General features: G+C 47.5%; 2 protein-coding genes across 3 annotated transcripts in view; one reads left to right on the plus strand and one right to left on the minus strand.

The window, feature by feature from the left end:
- Nucleotides 1-479: 479 nt before the first annotated feature.
- Nucleotides 480-22,383, plus strand: part of ctdspla (CTD (carboxy-terminal domain, RNA polymerase II, polypeptide A) small phosphatase-like a) — a 42,703-nt gene continuing 20,799 nt past the window's right edge. Inside the window, exon 1 of one of the 2 annotated variants that reach the window (XM_079661209.1) lies at nucleotides 480-1,134. In XM_079661209.1, coding sequence (XP_079517335.1) covers nucleotides 1,059-1,134 — 76 coding nt within the window. In that variant the 5' untranslated portion in view covers nucleotides 480-1,058. The remainder of the gene's footprint in view (nucleotides 1,135-22,383) is intronic. The other variant, XM_079661210.1, reaches the window with a different exon arrangement.
- Nucleotides 5,009-20,493, minus strand: LOC307026422 (uncharacterized protein; the record flags this gene model as incomplete). Its single annotated transcript, XM_079661807.1, has 3 exons — nucleotides 20,475-20,493; nucleotides 18,264-20,315; nucleotides 5,009-5,014 (listed from the first exon to the last, which is right to left on the minus strand). Exons 2-3 carry the CDS (start codon nucleotides 20,244-20,246, stop codon nucleotides 5,009-5,011), a joined length of 1,989 nt encoding a protein of 662 aa, XP_079517933.1. The 5' UTR covers nucleotides 20,247-20,315; nucleotides 20,475-20,493.

Consider the following 22,383-nt stretch of genomic DNA (forward strand, 5'->3'; position numbering starts at 1 on the left):
TTATGGAATGCTAACTGTAGAAATTCCCTGGAATTTTTTTTTTTGCAGCCCTGAAGACACCAAGGTCATGCCCCTTAATTCATTAAATACTTTTTTTGTCACATTTGGATATTTTGTTTTGTGAACATCTGCATTTGAAATGATTAATGGCGGAAATATTCATCACCGATAACCCTGGCATCTTTGGCTTTGAAAGTATATCAGTGAGATGTTCAGAAGACAGTAATGTGACTCTAAAGGAATTGGGGTTGGTGAACTCTTGACCGCAGTGATTTGGGAAATCCTCGTAAAAATGTACCAAATAATTATTTTATTTGGACATTTTATATCTGGCACCTTCCATATTCTCAAGTAAAATGAGTTTCCTTTATGCACAAAGGCTTTATGAACTACAGGAACACCAGCTCACTGAGAGGTGGGCGGACTGAAGGCGTGTTGTTGTACTGAGCTGTGAGGCTGCAGGAGCACGGTCGCCATCTCTGGGTAAACACTGTAACCGAATCACGCAGTTGATATTGTGTGTGTGTGTGTGTGTGTGTGTGTGTGTGTGTGTGTGTGTGTGTGTGTGTGTGTGTGTGTGTGTGTGTGTGTGTGTGTGTGTGTGTGTGTGTGTGTGTGTGTGTGTGTGTGTGTGTGTGTGTGTGTGTGTGTGTGTGTGTGTGTGTGTGTGTGTGTGTGTGTGTGTGTGTGTGTGTGTGTGTGTGTGTGTGTGTGTGTGTGTGTGTGTGTGTGTGTGTGTGTGTGTGAGAGCTACAGTAGCAGCAGCAGCAGCAGCAGCAGGCGGTGCTATGCTGCCTGCACCAGCGGACACACACATCTCCAATGCGGGACTACTGACGCTTTGTTTGTGCACATCGGGACTGTCACCTCACATGTTCGGACGCTCCCCTCTTTCTGACATTGGTCGTGTGAATGGGACTGCATGCATCGAGTTAACATGGGATGTTAACAGAGGACGCTTCTGTAGCGCGTGCACAGCTAAGGGACTGTAGTGCGCTTGGTAATGTTTGCCAAGGAATAAAACGGTGTAGCCAAAAGGTGCAAAACATCTCGTTTCCATGGACAACACGTCCATAATAACACAGGTTGCAAATCCGAAAGAAGAGGAGAGCATCTCTTCAAGTCAAGATAAAGGTAAGGAGGAATTGCACACGCACGATTTAAATTTCACCATGCATGGCTGGGTTTTGGATTATTTACGGTGCCAAATGTGATGTGAGCCCTCAGTGCAGAGAGGGTCCTGGGCTCCAGCCAGAGGGTATCGACGGAAAACCTCCATTGTTCAGCTGAAGCAGAAAACCTTAAATTAAGATTCCCCTGCCAGCCTGTCAATATATGTATAAATCATGTGGGGGGTGCACTGTAACTCTAATGTAAGGAGATTTATTTCAGCTACACAAAACCAAATATAATTTGTTCATCTGTTTTTGACTAAAATACATGATATTTTTATTGGAGTATCTGGGTTTATTACAGGGGGCGGGTACTCTAATCCTTTCCCCCCTTGCACTGTCCCTGAATGCATCACTAAATCTCTTACATTCCTGATATATACCATCATAGTTTGGCTAAGATGCATGAAGAAAAACACCAATTTCTTGCATATTTTATTCATTGTTTGATTGACTTTATAGAAGAAAATCCAAGGGTAACATGTAGTAAAAATGTATTTCCAACATGGTCCCTGATTTTATAAAAGAAGAGGACATTCAGTATGTTATTGTGCTTGTAGTACTCCCTTCATCCATGCTGCAGAAGGTGTTTTACAACTAATTTATAAGTCAATAAAACTGAATAACATAGGATACACATCAATATTTTGTCTATTTAAGAATAACAAAATGGTTCCTCTGCACAGTGCTTGATAAGGATACCCATAAGACACATTTCTTAATTGACTTTAAAGAAGACCGTCCAAGGGTAAAATACGTGTGTACATCTATTACCAACATTGTCCCTGATGTTATAAAATAATAGCATGTTATTGTGCATGTAATAGTCACTTAGTTTATGGTAAAGCTAAGGTGAACCTTATTTAAAGCCAGAATAACATATAGGACACACATGAATATTCTGTCCCTCTTAGAATAAAGTGAAAATGCTTAGTGAGTGTGTCTCTCTACAGTAAGAACAGCAGCTCCTCTGCACACTGCTTTATGATAAGAAACAACAATTATCAGTCAACATCTGTTTACATGGTCAGAAACGTCCACTTCCAGATGTGTTAAAGTCCCTGCAAACAACGGCTCAACAGCCGCTGCACAGATTACAGTGGCTGAGTGAAAGCACATTTCCTCTGTTGTTTTGCACAAGAGTCGCCCCTTCGTCATGTGGTGATGACATCAACGACAAATCCCCCGAATGAGCTTTCTAGTTTTGATTAACTTTGAAGTAGAGGGGGCTTTTCTTTGCACTCGACATACAATCTGGCTGTGGAGTAGTGTGTACACACGTCAGATACACTGGTGTCCCTGGGAGATCATAGCAGGAGGGTTTTTTTTTTTGGTTGTTGAGACCTCAGGGTTGTGATATTCACCCATTTCACTGAGCCACAGGGCGCCTGGAGGCCGGAGGGACCTCCACTTCCTGTTAGAGGAAAGGTCACCTTCCTGAACAACACATGACGCACTCTGACTCTCTGACCTCCTGCACGGCCGGCATGAATTAGTTGGCTTTAATAAGTCATTTAACCTTTATTTTCTTTGCTTGACTCCAACTGATCCGCATGAACATGGCAATCAATTATAATAATAATAATAACTTGACTTATATAGCACCTTTCATGCAAGATGTAGCCCAAACTGATTCATTGAGCAAGATAAGATATATAATAACAATAAGTAAGAAACATAATGAAACAAGTTGTAAAAAGATAGTTATTACATTTACTTAAAAAAATTCCAAGGTCCTGTTCTTAGATCCAAGATTTGGATTTATGTTACACCCGATATTTATCTACCTCATCTTAATCTTCTGCTGTCTCTTGATAATTAAAACCATCATAAACAATCGATAAAAACAATCACTATCGTCTTCCTTACTGACTAAATGTATTCATATTCTAAAAATGTTTTTATTTTAGAATGTTTTTAATCCCTCGCAGAATTCCCACACTTTCTTGTCTGCATCATCCTGCTCGTCTTGAACAGTAAATCCCACCATGACATGTGGAATCCTACAATTAATCTTGCGGGATCAAACCCAGTGTCAGTCGCTGACCAGAAACGACACGACAACGCACGCACGCACGCACGCACGCACACACACACACACACACACACACACACACACACACACACACACACACACACACACACACACACACACACACACACACTGAAAGGGCTTCTTGGACACACACAAAGTGTCAACAGGGAGCTTCCTGAATAGAGTTTGCCCTTTAACTACTGCTTCTGTCAATGCAGACAACAAACAACGCTTGTTGTTCAGGACAGTAACAATGCTTTGGCTGCAATGAAATGATCACACACACACACACACACACACACACACACACACACACACACACACACACACACACACAAACACACACACTCCCACATGCTTAATATTTCAGAGCGCAGGCAGGCTATTTTCAGAGTCCTATCAGTTTCATTCCAAGACATAGTAAGTCATTAGAGTGAGTTTTTTTAGACACTTGGTCAGGTGGAGATGATATCTTTATGCATTATGGATTATGCTAAATGAGGAGAGGGCTGGAATCATAATGTGGGCGGTTTCTCTCTTCAGACTGAGCACATTAATAAGTCAACCGTGTCGTTCTTGTGGTGGAATTACAAGGCTATTTCTGCCTATGATGGTGGACACATTTAGACAATTGTTTAGTATCAAAGTGTTTTTTATAGGTAAAACTGCTTATTATATAATATCATATCATATCATATGATACCGTCCTAGGCAGCTGAAAAATACTGTTTCTTCTCGAAAGTGAAATCAGGCTTTTGATTCGACTATTCAGGATCTGATGCAATGAAGTGTAACGAGTGGACTAACAACGCACAAGGAGACTCTGAGCGGTCAGCCTGTGTCTCGCTCCAAAAATCATTGAGGATTTAGTATGATAACTTCACAGTCCGGCAGGTATCAGTGGGCCGAGCTCGTTAGCTTGATCAGATTAGCTCAAATCTGAGTTTAGCTCTTCCCTGTTGCAGCTTGAGTGATGGCAGACCCCGTCCACACGGAGACGATATCAGTTGAATCCGCTAACGTTCTCTATCATATTGACGGTTCGTCCAGGCCGAAACGGAGCCGCGGATTCTGAGCCCGAATCCGATACACTTTGATAACGGGTAGTGGGTAGGTCTGAGGACGAAACGCTTGAGGCTCCTTGTGTACGCCCTATACGATAATTTCCTGATAACGATGACGCCATAGCCCCGCCTCTCCCCACCCCTCCTGCCCACCCCCGCGTCATTGCTGATGCGTTTCGCCAACAACAACATTGTCGGATCACAGGGTTGCGTTCGTGCTCCAGACGCTACTGACCATGATACAGATTTTAGTGCAAAATCTAAAGCTCCTCTACCACAACCATCAGCAACAATAATAATATAATAATAATAATAATAATAATAATAATAATAATAATAATCGTCATCGGTCTATTCGCTGCTTTGGGTGGATTTTTGTGGCGGAAATACAGCGCCTCTTACAGGCCCGGCATATGTACTACAGCGTCTCCAGCGTCTTCGAGCGTTTTCGTGTGGACGGAAGACTTTTTCGTTTTCATTTTCGTCTCCGTTTGGACGGGGCCTTAAACTGATCACTACACTGATCCACCGATAGATTAGTTGCTTCAGTTCCTGGTTGAATAATTAGGCTTATACATTTCACTTCACACACAAAGTGACCTCTGTAAAATGTACCCTGGAGTCCTTGACTGCTTTGTAATTTTATATTACATGCTTGTTGCCGTCTGAGGCAGAATATTATGCATTCTCTGACGAGACATAACGTCATTACCCCCTGTCATTACTCCAATGGTAGCTCAAGGCTGCAACAAGACATAGTCACAGAACCATTAACCTTAAAACCAGTGGTCAAAGTACTCCTACTTCATGTGAATGTCGCCTATGATGATGAGATATTTAATTTCAGTGGAAGCATTGACGAGGAGGAGCAGCAGCAGGCACTGGGATTTATGTGTACAAATTACATGTTTAAACTATTGCCTCAAAGGCTTGTTGGTTTGAAAATATTTGCATTCCCAGAAAGAAAACGAGGGGGGAAAGAAATACTGAAGCTGTAATTATATATTAATCTTGAGAAAAGCCGGTGATTTCATGCACACTTGGCTTTTGAGGTTGATTCCTTGAAAACACGGCTGTACATTAATAAAGTGTTTATGATGTGTGGACCACACCTGCAGGAGTGTGTGGAATACAGTTACTCACAGCTACTGTGAGTTTTGGCTGCCATAATGTCCCTGGCACAACCTGCTACTCTGCTGTGTACAGCTTTTTACTGTCTTTCAAGTGCACGGTAGAGGAGAGTTACGATCTTTTACTGGGCCATAGGTGGCGCAGATTTCTTAAATTCATTTTGAGCATACAGTATGTCATTCACAAGCCTTCCACCTCTTTAGAGAAACGCATTGAATTGCAGTGAAGCCAATATTCAGTGCACCATTTTAACTGAAAGACATGAGGCTGAACTCTGAATTGCTGGTCCTTATTACAGATTTATGAGCCTATTTCAGCCAATGCTGCCCAGAAAAGCTGATTATCTGCACCTCCAGGGAGTGTTAAGGCCCAGACACACCGCGCCGATTTCGGCCGTCGATAGATGTCTGGACGCCGATATGCGTCGTGTCGCCCTACTCAGATTGGTGTGTCCCAGCACCGTTGTGTCTTTTCAGCCGTGCCGACACCTTTTTGGCAGATAACCGCAATCGGCCAAAGAAATCACTCTGATTGGCTGTTCAGCTAGCGAATCAGAGCATGAGAAGCAAAAAGGAAGTGAGGGACCCAAACAAATCTATTGTCTTTCATTTTGATCTCAGCTGCACGCAAGAGTTTATTTTTCATCACAGCAATCTGGAAGGAAGAAACCTAAAGGCCCTGACACACCAAGCAGTCACCAGAGAACTCGCCGACGCTGACTCCGACTGTTGCGTCGGCGAGTTCTCCTCCGTCTTGGCCATGTGTCCCACTGGAACACACCGCAAAGACTTCAGCCGAGCACGTACAAACAGCGCATGCGTGAGTGGCAATAACTCTCCTTACCAGCAGGCGGCGGTAGTGTGTATTCGTCATTCAAAAGAGACAACAACCGGAAGACAGAGAAGAAGAACAGACTCCGTGATCTAAACAAACAATAAATAGCGTGTGCGTTCCATTTTCACTCTCGTCCATCGAAAACATGTTTCGTGCGGTACTGGAGCTATCAGCCATTGGACTGTTGCTTGTGGAAGACATTCTCAAGCAACCGTTTCGCTTCTCATGCACTGATTCGCTAGCTGAACAGCCAATCAGATGGATTTTTTTGTCCGACTGCCTGTGGCCGACGCACGGCCGATTCAACATGTTGAATCGGCCGTGCGTCGGCCATGAAAGGCCAAATAAGGCATGTCACGGCCAACGGTGCGGGACAAACCAAATTGAGTTTGGGCGACAGGGCACGCTTCGTCGTCCGACTCACGAAAACGGATGATTTCGGCCTGGTGTGTCCGGGCCTGAAGACCAACGCACACGCTATTTATTATTTGTTTATATCACGCAATCTGTTCTTCTTCTCTCGGTTATCACGCAGTCTGTCTTCCGTTTGTTGCCTCTTTTGAATGACGAATACACACTACCGCCGCCTGCTGGTAAGGAGAGTTATTGCCACTCACGCATGCGCAGTTCGTACGTGCTACTTGGCCGCCGGCTGAAGTCTTTGCGGTGTGTTCCAGTGCGACTGTTGATCAAGACGCAGGAGACGTGAGGCGACGTGTTCTTTGGTGTCAGTTCGGTGTGTCTGGGCTTTGAGACACATCTTCATGACTTCAGTCCAATCCAATACTGGGCAGCTGATAGGGGAGAGTTGACTTTTTTCCCCATGCAAAGCCCCTTGAATGATAAGCTTGTTATGTGCAGGAGCGACATTATTGTGTGGATTTACATGCCTGAAGTGGAAGTTGGTGGATTGTATTAATGTATGTCTGTTATATTCATTCAGTCCCTTAACAAGAGGCAATGGAATGTTTTTACAGCTGTAAGTAACAAATTATTGTTTTGTTGTTGTTGTTTGGCGTTGTTAGTAACCACAGTGGACTCACCAGCACTGAATTTCACATTGTGTATGAGCTCACAGACAGTTAATCACCAGTTGTGGCTCCCTTAGGTGTCAAGCTTTTGTATAAAATAGGAAATAAGGCCTAACAATCATAGTTTATGTCCATATCTCTCCCACATGTTGTCTTTTATGGGCCAGTTTGAGAAGAAATTGTGATTTAGGCTACTCTCCAGAAAAATACATAATGTTTTTGGAAACTGAAATTCTGTAAGGAGATGAGAAGTAAAAGAATAGTTTGACATTTTGAGTAACATCTTTATTCCTTTTCTTGCCAAGTGTGAGCTGAGTAAACATTAAGCTAAACAGCCAGCATACAGTTAGCTTAGCCAAAGATTTAAAACAAGAGTATTATCCATTGTTTAAAAGTTGGCTTTGTCCAAGGGTAAACCAAAAAACTCCTACCACCTCTAAAGCTCACTTAATAACATCTGTTTAATCTGTACAGAAACTAAAGCATAAAAACAACCAAGCTGCTTATATGTTTATGCTAACTTAAGCTAACTTTCTGCGCGTGCAGGGACATCATTCGACGAACTCCAGACCAATACAGATATATCTTCATTAAAATGTTAATATATTTCATTACAATTATGAAATCACACTGCTGTCAGCTTAATTTTGAATGTTTCCTGGTTTTTAAAGAATCAAAATATCTTTAAATGTATCCACCATTGTGCTATCAGTGAGCTAGCTTAGTTAGCGGCCCTTTTAGCTTCGGCCTTTCTTGTGCACTTCTTCAGTGCTGGACTCTGATCCTGACAATTCATTATTAAAATGTCAAACGTGTTTTTATTAAGTGTAATAATAGCCAGCGGAGATTTAATTCCCAGAGACAATGAGGGTTATATTTTGTGACACAGCATGCAAAGATTTGAGTTATAAAATCAGCTCTTAATTAGGAGTCGGCGTGTAAAGATCTATGGGTTGTGAGACACAGTCAAGGAGAAATGCAATCGCTCTGCAATCCGTCCCTGGAGAAGCCACAGGGGGGAAAATAGTGTGAGCTGTCTCTTTCTTCACTCCTACACTGGCTGACTGTGAATACTTAAACCATCACTCAGAGAGAGTTCACATCACTGCTGCTCTGAAGTCTGTGCTGACATCCAGTTTATTACAGAGCTTTAACATCCTCCTTATACTTGCTCATAAATATTGCAGTTGATATGCTGCCCTTGTCCAGTGGATCCCTCAGAACCACAGGACTCTGATCCAGCTCTATAGTTCTTTTCCTGCTGCTGTACTCACAGTGCTTTTAGTCCCAGAGAAATGCAATATTTGTTTGTGCTTGAGTCATGTAGCTAAAGATTGATATTGTTTGCAGCAACCAGTAGGCTTTTGGTACAGGCAGGGTTGGGTGACAATATTCAAAAATGGACTAAAACATAGTTTGTTTTCAAAGGTTTGTGGAAAGTTAGAAAAGCCCTGCAACCGAAGTAGTCTTCCCATGTAGGCACCCTAGAATTGTTAAAAGGAAATTCAATTGTATTATATTTTTTGGACATGTAAGTCCTCAAAGTAACTTTTCACAGTTCAAGAATTTCCTTGCTTTTCTGATGAGTGGTTAGTTTGTTTTATTTTGCATGGATTGTATCAGAGTAATACCCTTCTTTCTTTACACTTGTTACCAAAATTAGTATGCATTTTATTTGAATTTATACTGAAGCTAAAGCAGGTGTAGGTGTTTAGGTTTATATATCCATATACATTCATTCCTCTTCTTATCTAATGCCTTGTTATTGGTCAGATCCAAGGAATGTGTGTTTCTGTTCCTGCTGTACATCAAACACTCGACATGTCTCTGCTCTAGGTGAAGTATTTCTTTTGGATGATGTTTTTCTTAGCCTCTTTTTGGACTATATGTTTGACGGCATTGTGTGAAATGTTTTACGTTTGAATGTTGCCTCACACACTGCGGTTTGCTCGTTTTGGAGCCAACTCTCCCCTTAAGAGACTATTACGATTCCAAGTGAATTCTTTATAAAAATGACATTCTGCCAAGTCAACCTCCATCTTGTGAGCATCATAATGTAGTTTATATTGATTGTAATGAAAAAATATAGAATTTAGTGCAGGACAACTGAAGAACCCCATCCATACTAAGCATCTTGTGTCAATTTTCTGCTTTTAGCATAATGTGCTGCAGCTGGCAGTGACTCTCAACTCTTCAAACCTCGCCTAATGGAGTACAGAAGACAAACGACTGAGTCTCTACCGCTGCATGCTTGTCGTGCCTCGATTTAAACGCGCAGCATTGTTGCGGGATTTCATCACTCAGGCCTTTCCTGTATATCTTGACACATCGGCATTCAACGGCCGTGAATGAGAGAGGGTTATTACGAATGCTCCAAAAGTCCCAATCCCTTCAGAGGGAAAATGACCGCCTGCCGCACAGTCACAGCAGCCTGGATGCTGCCTGTTCCTGTGGAGCGGGGACCCGATTAATTGAGCATCCATCCATCCAAACGGACGTTGTCAAAACAGATCAATACCATCAGGGAAAGGTAGGGGTCACGGAGGGAGGTGTGTGTGTGTCAGGAGAGGGCAACAGTATGGTGTGTGTGTCTCCCTGACTCTGGCAAGCGATGGCCTTTCTGCATGTGTTGCCCTCGTCTGGATGGAATTCATCACCACTAATTGGCTATCTAAAAAGGGAGATCATGTTTGCTCCGAAATGATTTTCTGTCACCCATCCTGAATTAAGCTGTGTGCCAGTTTGTCAGATATTTGACAGAAGAGCATAAAAGGTTTATACATTTTATAAACAGATGAGTGTGTATGCAGGCCGTGGAGAGAAAGCATTATTTGCCCCTCCCCGGAGAAACTGTTTAGCAGTGAATCTCAAGGGACACTAAGTAGGACATGCTGGGCGTGGAAATGTAGAGATGAACGCCTCTCAGAAAGCAGAGAAATGGGAAACTGAAGCAGCAATATACACACACACACACACGCACACGCACACGCACACGCACACGCACACGCACACACACACACACACATATATATGACCTACTTGTCAGCTTCCTTTCCATTCATAGTGAGCAGCGTTTTAATGAATCTGATGAAAAACAAAAAAACAATGTGTTGTTTTGTTGCCTGCTACATTTTGGTGCTTCCCTATTTGACAATTAAACTTAAAGGGGAATGGCAGTGAAAACAGAGTCTGAAATATGATACAATATGATGATGTCATTGAGGTGTCCATATTATGCTTTCATTTTCAGAAACTCCATCTGGAGGGATCACAGGGGTTTGAGCCTGTATTCTCTTGATTGCATTGCATTGTGGGAAATGTAGGATCCTGTATTTTTTTGCACTACGTTATACCTCATTCACACCAACGCAACTCCGGTTCAAGCTCCGTGCTAGAGCTTTTCAGGTTCAGAACCGGTTCTTCGGTTTAGCTCCGGCTCTTTTCACACTGCCCAGAGTCCGACTGGTGCTGCGTCATTGGGTCATCTTTTGCGTCATGACGTAACCGTTTGCATGGCTGCTTCATAAAGCCAAACCGCGCGGAAACCCCTCACAGCTGACACCGACAACAACAACAATGGCCGATTGTGCTCCAGCTTCCTCTGTACCTCTTCAGAAGACCAGATCCCCAGTAGGTAGCTGGTCTCTTCAGTGGACCACTGCTGCTTGTTAAGTTTCTCCATCGTTGTGTACAAACTGGATAAAACGTGGGCTTTTTGTTGTTGTTCAGGAGTTGATCCCGCCCCTGCCCCTGCCCCCGCCTCGACGTAAGCGTGACGTATGCGGTGCTTTTGCTCTGGCCGGACAATTTTTTGGTGCTCGAAATGAACCGGATTCCGGAGCTAAGAGGCTGCTCCGCTGCGGTGTGAACAGGAAAACCCGGTGCTTTTCAAGCTCCAGCTCCGAACCGGCCCTGAAACACCGTTGGTGTGAATGAGGTATTAGACCTCGGGTGTGTCTCAATGTCGAGGACGCTTGCTTGGTAGCACATGTCTTCCGAGTCACTTGCTTCAGAAGCGAGGCAAGAATCCTTCCTAGCCTCGGAAATTGAAGAATGGTGGAGCAGGCTAACAGGTTTGCGTCATGTACGAGGCCCCGCCTTAAACGGAGCGCGATTTCCGCCAAAGATTTGGAAATTGGTCCGTGCGCAAAGCATTGTGGGGATTTTAAGACCGCGGAGTCTACACATGTGCAACCTCGAAATTTCTCGCTACGAAGTACCCCGGCCTCGGTAGAATTCCAAGTATGCTGGATATTGGAACAGTCCTTCGGCGGAACTCGATGACGTGGTATGCTTGAAATAGTGGCTCTTGAGCATCCTTCCTCGACATTGAGAAACACCCCTCGTCTGCTTCACTTTTGACAATTCAATCTTATCTGTCCCTTGTAAGTTCCTGAATTTGATTGAAATCAAGACTACATTTTTGGAGTTCCACTCTTACTCCTCATTGGATCGACTTTCAACATACATTTTCACACAGCATCTCTGGGGCACGTCTATATTCAAGAGAAGCCTGAAGACAGGCCTTTCATTTCATCTGACATTAGCGTTTTTACAACCAACATGCAAAGAGAATTTCCCATCAGCCACTGAGCCTCTGTTATTCAGGGCACAGTTGTAGATGAGCATATAAAAAAAGATATATTAATAAAAAACTGCCGCAGCCCCAAACAACGTGGGCTGTGTTGCTGCCGGTTGCGTAACTCCTCAGAACAGTCCTCATTATTTCTCCCGGAGCTCTCAGTTGGTTAATTCCCCTGCGCTTGTCATCTCCTTCATTACGCCGAGCGCTCGAGAGGCAGCAGTCCCCTTCCTCCTGGGGGGGGGGGGGGGGGGGGGGTGCAGGCAGGCGCCCACATCTCTGTGAAACTGAAGCAGGGCCCCCACTTCTCTGTGTCAGATATTTAATACCCTGCAGTTCAACATGGGTGCCAAACGAGTGGTTTATCAATCTCAGCAAATCAAATCAAACTTTATTTATGTACACAAAGGTTACTCAAAGTGCCTCACAAACCATCTCCCCCTTCCCAGGTAATAACCATAGTAACACAGTTTAAAAATAACACTTTATACAAACACATTTATAAAATACAATTCAGTTAAAAGCCACATTTAAAGAGATGGGTCTTGAGTTTGTTCTTAACGCAATCTGCTGTCTTCACCGTGTCTTCTGAGTGAATGTCAGTTACATAAACTCATGTGTGATGCAAATAAATATATATATATATATCATCCTGGATAAGTAGGGAAATAAAGCCAGAGGGGCATCGGAGGGTCATCAGCTGGGACCGTGTGTACCTGGCCTCCACAGCCTGTAATGGGCACTCTGGCCTCAGCTGTCTGTGTGGGGGAGTGAGGAGGCTTAATGGGAGTTTATTTTATCATACTGGGCTATTATTGCCTCACATATAAGCCACCGAAGAGCTCGGTACAGTGAACACACACACACACACACACACACACACACACACACACACACACACACACACACAGAGGCTGAAGTGTCAGCACATCTGATGCTACCTTACTCCACTCAGCTGTGTGTGTGTGTGTGTGTGTGTGTGTGTGTGTGTGTGTGTGTGTGTGTGTGTGTGTGTGTGTGTGTGTGTGTGTGTGTGTGTGTGTGTGTGTGTGTGTGTGTGTGTGTGTGTGTGTGTGTGTGTGTGTGTGTGTGTGTGTGTGTGTGTGTGTGTGTGTGTGTGTGTGTGTGTGTGTGTGTGTGTGTGTGTGAGCAGACACATGTCACTGTGTATTGTGAAGCAGCTGCTCTTTGGTGTAAATATTGTTTTGGATGCCAGCCTGTTGTAATTACCATCTCTCTCTCTCTCTCTCTCTCTCTCTCTCTCGGGTGGAAACAATCAATCTGTGTGTTGGGATGGCACTGAAAGGCTGATTTGGCTGCTTTCTCTCAGTATTTCTCTTACATACTAAACAAATGATTAATTGTAAAACTAGAAGACTAAATAACTCTGTAAGGAAATTCTCGTTATGCTAACATGCCTATAATAATAGTACTTACAACGCTTTGTTTACGAGTTAACCATCTTCATTAAACAATCAATCTAATGAGATTTTTCACAACCAAAGTGATGGACCACTAGACTGACATTTGCTATATTTAGACTTTAATCAAACAGAACTATCCCTTTGAAGATGGCACACATTTTCCTACATCTAAAACAACAAAGAGATAATAAAAAAAAAATGGTCAAGAGTGAATGCAATTTAGATGAATTCAATTAAGAAGTGTTTTCTATTCTTAGCTTCTTCCCAGTTGGAGGTCATGCTGCAGGGATTCCTAACACAATGTTATTCTGCTGACACAGAGCTCCCCACTGCTTGTTCTTCAGGCTTCAGGCTCATAGTGTAGTACCTGTCGGTGTTTCTGAGTACAATAATGGTGTTTTTTAACGTGGGCTACGGTAAACATGTTATCCCTTACTCCCAAAGCCAGAGCCATAGACTGCTGATTCCACTTTTTAATGCGAAACCCCATGTCAAAATCTCAGTGATCGGAAAGATTATCTAAAAACCCTGCTTGAGGTGATGACGGGTCATTTGTCACTGCTGGTGTCTTCTTACTATCATCACATGTCAGGAAGCTTGTTTTCCTCCGCTGAAACAGAGATGGAAATCCCTTCGGCTCCCGGCTGTTTTATTTTCGGTGTATGTTAAGTACCCGGCTGTGCCATTTTAAACCAGGCTGTTTTCCATCTGAATTATTTAAGATGCTCCTTCTCATGGACTGTTCTCACGTTCACCTTCATGCCCCCCGGGTACTGCACACATTACCTGCTTGGCTGGTCAACCTGCTGGAGTGCAGCCACTACCAATACATTATTATTACGATATTATTGTGCACACAACATAACTTTATTTATGAGTGTCTTTCATACAAGAATGCAGCCAAAGGTGCCACATAAAATCAGCAGAAACAAATAGACAATTTGTGCAAGTATGAAAATTACAAAAATGAAAAAGTGACTATAAACAGGGGTGCACACAACTTTCTCAGTGAGATGAGTACCTGGAGTCAGTGTTTGGTACTCCAACTTCTGGCTCCCCTCAAAGTCCTCTGTATCGCGAATGTCAGCGGAGGGGAGGGGGGGGCTGACAACAGAGCGTGTGAACGTTGTGATCAGGGGCCTCATTTATAAAGGGATATACGCTCAAAAAATGGCGTACGGCAGTTTCTGCGATTTATAAAATACTAACTTGACGGGAAAACGTGCGGTCCTCCACGCAAACTCTAACCCATGCGTACGCACTAAGCACAAAAACGGGAGAGACGAAACACTGCGACACCGTTTGCAGAAGGAAGAACGGAGAGAAATATGTGGAAATAATACCATAAATAAAATGTTACGTCTCATATGAAGAATTCATTTTCAAACATTGATTAAAGCCAATCTTAAAATGATTTAACAAACGCCTGTTTGAGACTCCTCAGTGCACACAAAAACATAACTGGGAGAAATAAATAAATACGGATATGTTATTTAAAACCACCTCGAATATGTTGTGTTAATGTTATGAAATGTTTTCTCATAAATGATGCGGCAAGCCGGAGGACAGAATTACGTCTAAACTGACGCCGTTTTGCATTTCTATAGGTTGTAGATACGAGCATGGTTTTATATATGTTTAATACATGTTTAATCGTGTTTTATGCCGTTTGCCAAGACTTGATAAGTCGCTCGTAAAACACAGGAGGTATGGAAACTAAGAGCACCATATGTGGTAAATTGTACAGCTAATATAACACAACACATTAGTGAAGAAACACACTCCTCAATGTCAGTTTCGGTGATTTATTGACAAGGATGACGACACCCTAAAACAGAATAATGCAGCAAGATAAGCTGACAAAGTATTACATCCATGCAATTCAATCAACACAAATATATACCACGAAACAGAGTATAGTAGTATAATAGTATAATATATATATAGTATAATATATGGTATAATATAATAGTGGAAACAGTCTTACATGAATGAGTGGACGAACGTCTCAACTCGAGGCGGAGTGCATGAACAATGTTTGAACTAAAATGGCCGCTCGGCACTTCCGGGTCAGAGCACGGCATAACCGGGCAGCGACAGCAGTGACACTGCCCTCTAGTGGCCGGCGATAAACTCTTCATCCCCCCCAGACCGGAAAGCTATGGGCCGGAATAGGTTAACGGTCTACATCCCGTATCCAGCTGCCAGACTCGGGCTCGTAACGTGCAGGCGGCCTCCTCAAGCGGCCCGGCCGAGTCGGCTGGGGCAGCGTCGGCGGCGACTGCGGCACCGGGAGCGGTGCACCCAGGAAGGCACCCGTAGGAACAGCGAGGTCAGAGGACGCCCCATCAGCAGGCGTCGGTGGGGAAGCGCCAATAGCCGAGTCGCGGGGCCCGACAGCCGGCCGCTGAGCAATCCCCTGGGGCGTCGCCCAGCCCGGGTGGATAGGTGGGGGCTGATGACCCAGGGCAGCGGGCGGCGGCGACGGCGCAGCCGACTGCTCGCGGGCGCAGGGTGTGGCCGGCGTGTAGGCACGGAGGAACCGCCGGTTGCGCAGTGTCAGACGTCCCGAACCGTCAACCCTGACCCGATACTGGTCGTGGCCCGGCGACTCCACCACGATCCCCGACCTGTCCCATTTGTGGGGGCTCGGGCCTTGCTGGTTCTGGAGGAATACCCTTTCGCCGAGTGCCAATGGGCGGAGCGGTCTCGAGTGAGTCCCCAGAGACTCGGTGGTACGGGACATACGGGTCCGAAGGGCGTCCTCCTTCGCCGCCCATGCCTCGCGCCATAGCAGGCGGATATGCGGGTTCGAGAACTTCTCGAGGCGGTTCACGAAGGAGAGCGAGCCACGAAGTGGGCGGCCGAAGATGATCTGTGCTGGCGAGAGGTCGCAGTCGGGGTCAGGCGTGTTACGCAACTGCAGCATAGCGCGCAGGAAGCGGTCCTGATCAAGGCTGCCCGACGGGCCGGTGTTGGACATCAAGAGGCGCTTAGCAGTCTTAACCGCAACCTCCGCCCTCCCATTCGACTGCGGAAAGCTAACGGAAGACACACGGTGTTCGACGTGCCATAAGCGGAGGAAGTCCTCGGTGTGGCTCGCCTTGAATTCCGGACCACCGTCGCTCGAGAGCTCCTCCGGTACGCCGAAGGTGGCGAAGAACGACCGGAGGTGTTGGACCAGGCCAGCTGAGCCCGCCAGGGCAGTACCCGCCGTAGAGCTCAGGACCTCTACCCAGCCCGAGAGCCGATCCCCGACAACTAGGTAGTGACGGCCCCCATAGTCGAAGAAGTCAGCAAACACCGCCTCGAATGGCGTGGACGGGGGTGGGGACGGCCGGGGGGGTGTAGCCGCCTGTGACGGAGCATTGCGGTTGCAGTCTGCACACCCGTCCCTGGTGGCCTGAATGTCCCCGGACATCCCGGGCCAGTAAACTATGGCTCGGGCATGCTGCCCCATGGCTGAGGTCCCCTGGTGAGCGGCATGGAGATGCCGAAGGACCCTCCCACGGAGGGATGGGGGAACCACGACGCGGTCCCGATAGAGCAGGACGCCGTCCTGGGCGTAGACGGACTCACAGACCGATGACAGACTCGCCAGGGCAGGGTCGTTAACGTCAATCCCACCCTCTTGCTCGATGAGTTGGAGGAGGTGGCCGAGGCATCCATCAGCCGCTGTTTCCCGTGCGAGGAGGGGCCAAGAGACGGCTCCGAGCTCCCGTGCGTCGTCGCGGATGGAGGCCATGAGTGCTGACTCCATGGCGTCAGGCCCGCTCGGCAGCCCCAATGAGAGGCCGTTCGCTGAACCCGAGGGGGAAGGATGCCTCGACGTGGCATCAGCGGCATAGTTGCTCTTGCCAGGCAGATGCACAATGTCGAAGCGCCATGGGAGGGTGCGCTGCTTCAGTCTAAACAGACGCGAGTTTGTGATCTCATCCAGCGTACGGTCGCCAAAGATTTTCACCAACGGCTTATGGTCGGTGACCACGACGAGGTTGTCGGACCCCTGCGTGAAGTACCGCGTCTGTTCCAGGCCCCATGCCACAGCTAGGGCCTCTCCCTCGACGGCTGCATAGCGCTGCTCCGCAGGGGACAGGAAACGCGAGCCCGCGAGGGTGACCCTCCACCCTCCTGGACAGCAGTCCGGTATGCCCGAGGCACAGTGACAATGTTGCTGGAGCAGGAAGTAGCCAATGCCACGCATGGACCAGTCAGGGCGGAGGCAGGTACGCTTCTGCATGTCGTAGATCTCCACGCCCTCGCGGATGGCCTCCATTATGGCTTGCTTGGACGTCTGGAAGGCCTCCTCCAGAACGGGGGACCATAGGAACGCACAGCGTGGGCTGAGGAACGGCTTAAATGGAGCCATCGTGTCACGCAACTGGGCGTAGTTAGCCACCTGGTTGACAAGGCCGAACCAACTCCTGATGTCCGTCGTGGAGCCTGGGGTGGGGAAGTCCCGGATGGCGTCCAAGTATTTTGGGAGCGGTTCGATGTTAGATTCCGACACCCTGAAGCCAGCGAAGTCGACGCACCTCTCCGCGAACTGAAGCTTGTCCGGATTCAGCACGATCCCCGATCGGCCGACACGCGTCAGGAAGTCGATGGTCCTCCACCAGTGTTGCTCCAGGTCGGTGTCATAGTGGATGGTGTCATCCACACAACGTTCCTTGCGTTCATAGTCCGAGAGGACGGCGTCAAACCGACGATTGTAGCCATCCCCTGACGACAGGAAACCCTGTGGTGCCCTGGTGTAGCGCCAACGGCCGAAGGGCGTGATGAAGGTAGTGAGGTGGCGATCCGACTCACGCAGGGGAACACTGTGGTAGCCGTTCCAGGCGTCCGTGACGGTCTTCCAGGTGCCCTTCGGGACGCGGCGTGCGAGGTGGAACGGGGACTCAGTGGCGAAGGTCTCACGTTGGCAGAACTTGTTGAGGGGGGAGAGGTCCACGGTCCTGCGGGGGGAACCGTCGTGCTTCCGAGTGACTACCATACGATGGCACCACGTCACCGGCTCGCCGTACGGCACGCGTTCAATGACCCCAAGGGCTTCGTCCCGCAGGAGGTCATCGTGAACCCTCCGCTGCCAGTGTAGAGGCACCGTAGCCGCGGTGTGGCATGCCTTAGGCGTAGCTGCGGGGTCCACGTGCATCTCGATAGGCGGCCCCTCCATGCATGGTAGTGCCCGATGGGGGCAAGTATTGAATGTCGACGAGGCATATCTCCCGAGTAGCCAACCTTTCATCCGGTTATTGTTCTCTGGCGTACAAGGGAACGGCAGTGCTGCGGGGCGCGCCGGGGGGACCGTGCGCTGAGGACATGAGCATTGGGCGTCCCCGGGGTCACTTGGCCCCACGCAGCCGCCGTTGGTTGACCTCGTCGCATTGATGGACAGGGGCTGGACTGGCGTGTCAGCCGTGTCAGGGCTACGCCTGTCCTTGGGCCCCCTTGCAACGTCGTCCGACGGGAAGTTAATGGGCAAGAGGCCGAGGTTGAGCAACGACTCGTAGGAGAGGTACATGGCCCGGACTGAGCTGCTCACATATACCATGGAACGGCAGGATGTAGTACGGCCCCCGCTGCAGGTCGTCGAGAGCCTAGCGAAGAACGCTCCCTCGATGGCTATAGGGGAGCGGTTGGCGGCCAACAGGCTGAGGCTGACAGGTCGCAGGTCGTCCCGCGCGAAACCGCAGGCCAGGAACTCCTCCAGAGACCAAAGGTCCGACTGCGCGCCAGTGTCTGCGACGGCGGATATTCGAGCTCCGTCGGCCGAGCCCCGGTTGCTGGTGCCATCCCTCGGCCCGACTGGCATGTCCATCGAGATGGTGATTAACGCCCGGGGGTGGTCTCTCAGCCTGGCTCGCCTCCATTCGCCCTTGGAGAAGATGTGGTGCTCGAGTATGATAGGTGAAGGCCTGTCGACGCAGCCGTGCGACGTAGGGGCGCGGCGTCGGCGAAGGCTCCCGCGACGTCGGCCAGGGCGGGCTCCAGCTTGCACCGACGAGACCTGGGATACCAGCTCCGACCCCATGGCGGCCTGTTGACTGTCGGATGACGGCTGTTGACGCCTCTGTTGTCGGCGGGCCCTGTAGCAGCCGATGCACACCTGGTGAGGCTTAGGATTCCACCCGCGAGGCCCCTCCGTGAAGACGTTAAAGACGTTCTTACATTCCGGACACGAGGCACGTTTAGCCCCGTCCGCGGGGCTCGGGGCGGGGCTCGCCTGTGGAGTCGTCTTCAAGCGCCGGAATGACGACATGGCTGATAGGGAGGACGACGGGAGAGCGTTACGGGCCATCTCTTTGTTCTCGACGAGTGCAATCACGTCATTAACTGGCTTGACCAGGACGTCAGTTGTCCCTAGCGTCTCGCGGCGTATGTCCGAGTCATAGATGCCATTGAGCAGCACATCGCGGATAATGTGGTCGGTATAGTCCACGTCCTTACCACACTCGCATACCGCATTATATGCGCATGTCTCTGCTTTACCCCGCACTCTGGCAGCGAATGCGCGGAATGTCTCGTCGCGTTCCTGGCGTAACTGAAGTAGTTCGGTGCGCAGGACGCATGTAGCAACTGGGATGACAGCTAGGGAACGCATGACGGTGATCAGGTCTGGCAAGGGTCCGGAAGCGGCGTCGGGGACGGCTTTCAACAGGCTGTCTCCAAGTACAGGCCCAGCGCACTGAAACAGCTGGAAGGGGGCCTGTGCGTCCCCTATGCCTGAGCCGGCGCGGAATACATTCCAACGGCGGATGAACACGTTCCATTCCTCTATTGACACGCCCACATCAACTTTGGGCCGATCGAGTCTCGGGCCGTGAGGGGCTGGGGCCTGGGCTGGCGCGGCCATGACAGGCGCTGCGTGCTGGTGGCTACATCCATGAATCGTCAATATAGCAATGACGAGTGCTTCAGACAAGTCATCGGATTTGAACTCGCAGCCGGGGACAGGGCATCCAACAACGACCATGGTGTCGTCATGAAGAAACACACTCCTCAATGTCAGTTTCGGTGATTTATTGACAAGGATGACGACACCCTAAAACAGAATAATGCAGCAAGATAAGCTGACAAAGTATTACATCCATGCAATTCAATCAACACAAATATATACCACGAAACAGAGTATAGTAGTATAATAGTATAATATATATATAGTATAATATATGGTATAATATAATAGTGGAAACAGTCTTACATGAATGAGTGGACGAACGTCTCAACTCGAGGCGGAGTGCATGAACAATGTTTGAACTAAAATGGCCGCTCGGCACTTCCGGGTCAGAGCACGGCATAACCGGGCAGCGACAGCAGTGACACTGCCCTCTAGTGGCCGGCGATAAACTCTTCAATTAGTTGTATTTCCTTTAACTGGTGGATATAGAGTTGCTGCGGAGTGGGGGGGGGGGGGGGTGAGATGCACAGGCTGCAGTGGAGACGCTGCGAACAGCTGATCGACAGCTGGGACACAAACCACCAAATACCAAAACATAATTCAGATCCAGTCGTCATGGCTCCACTCCGGAGGGATTCCCCGATCATTTCTTACAGTTTCTCATCAAGGGGGGGTCTGCTGTCCCCGGTCCAAACACACTGCCTGAGGAACGCTATGTGTATTTCTTTTGTCATGAACCTTTTTTGGACCACTTATTTATTTATTTTGGTGACGATCCGACCTCCATGCTGCTACTCTGGTTCAAACTGCATCCACCAAACAATATGATTTATCTCGACCTCCCCAAAATAACCAAAATCTGACACGGTGTGAGATTATTATTTTTTTAGCTTTTCTGTCGTCATTTCCTGCGTTCTTTTCCAAGCAGTCAGTCAAAAATGAATGAATGAAAGGGCGTTTCTTTGACTATTTATAGGCAAATATGGGCGTTACGTGAAGCCCGCGGAAGGACGAGGAAGTGCCATACTCACTTTCCTCGCCGGTACGCAATGTTTGGTGAATCGGAAAGTGGCGGAAAATGTATGGACCTATTTTTCGGATTTCTACTACGTAAGCAACCTTCCCACGTCAATCCTACGAACAGCGTTATAAATTAGGCCCCAGCTGTTTTAGCGCAGTGCTGCTGTACAGACCGACGTTAACAGCAGCCCTGTCTGTGCACACGGAAACCGACTCTGTCGTCCGGTGATCTAACCGCCTTCTGGAAAAGCTTCACAAGTACGTCGGTACGCAAATGTGCTTTGTGACACAAGTGATGGTACGCAATTCAGATTGTTGCCGCGCATGCGTAACTGCGTACCACTTATGTGCACAACTTACTATAAAAACATAATTGCACGGTTTAAAATATATCAGATCTGCTCACTACAGCCAACCAGGAAGAGAGGATGCTACAAAGAATGCCTAAGTTAAAGTCTATTTGGATATAAAGTTATATGATTATTGATTCCCTTTTATTTAGCTGTAAGTAATTATTTTCTCATGACCTTTTAGTAAATGTTACGAGGTCCATCGATGTGCCGGGTGTGTTTCAACCTTTAAATCTGACCATATTTCTGCTCATAATCAAATAAATCATGTTTAAAAGTCGGACAATGAGACCTACGTTGTAATAAACCTGATGCACGTTTACTTGTTTGCTCTGCTGCCTTACTTCTGGCTGCAGAGGGACAAATGTCCTGATATAAACCTCGGAGCCTTCATCCAGCAGCTCAACCTAAACCTCTGGTCGTATTTTAAAACGTGGCATGTTGACTTTATGTGTTTTTAAAGCTACAGTAAAGGGAGGCCACCTCCAGAGTCTTGAGCTAAGCCGGGGGATCATATTCCCTCTCGGAGCCTGGCATTAGTCCACGCTGTGGGTCACGGGGTGATAATCTCTTCCTGTCAGGAATGCCGAGAATTTCCTGCGTTTTTCTCCCTCTTCCGGCCGTGTTAGTGGTTGAACATGTGACTCAGAGAGAGAGCCTACTGTATCACTGTTACCTAACGCTCAGCAGGCCATAAAGGGACGTCTTTTTGCAGCTCTCACTTCAAGGGAATATGCTGATCAAATGAAGTGTATTCAGAGGGGAACGGATTCTGCACCTGCTCTGAGGAGGCTGCAGCTCGGCCTCATATCGGAGCTTTTGTTACATAAAACCACTCGCAT

This window comes from Notothenia rossii (assembly GCF_949606895.1).
Source record: "Notothenia rossii genome assembly, chromosome: 12".
Classification (NCBI taxonomy): Eukaryota; Metazoa; Chordata; class Actinopteri; order Perciformes; family Nototheniidae; genus Notothenia; species Notothenia rossii.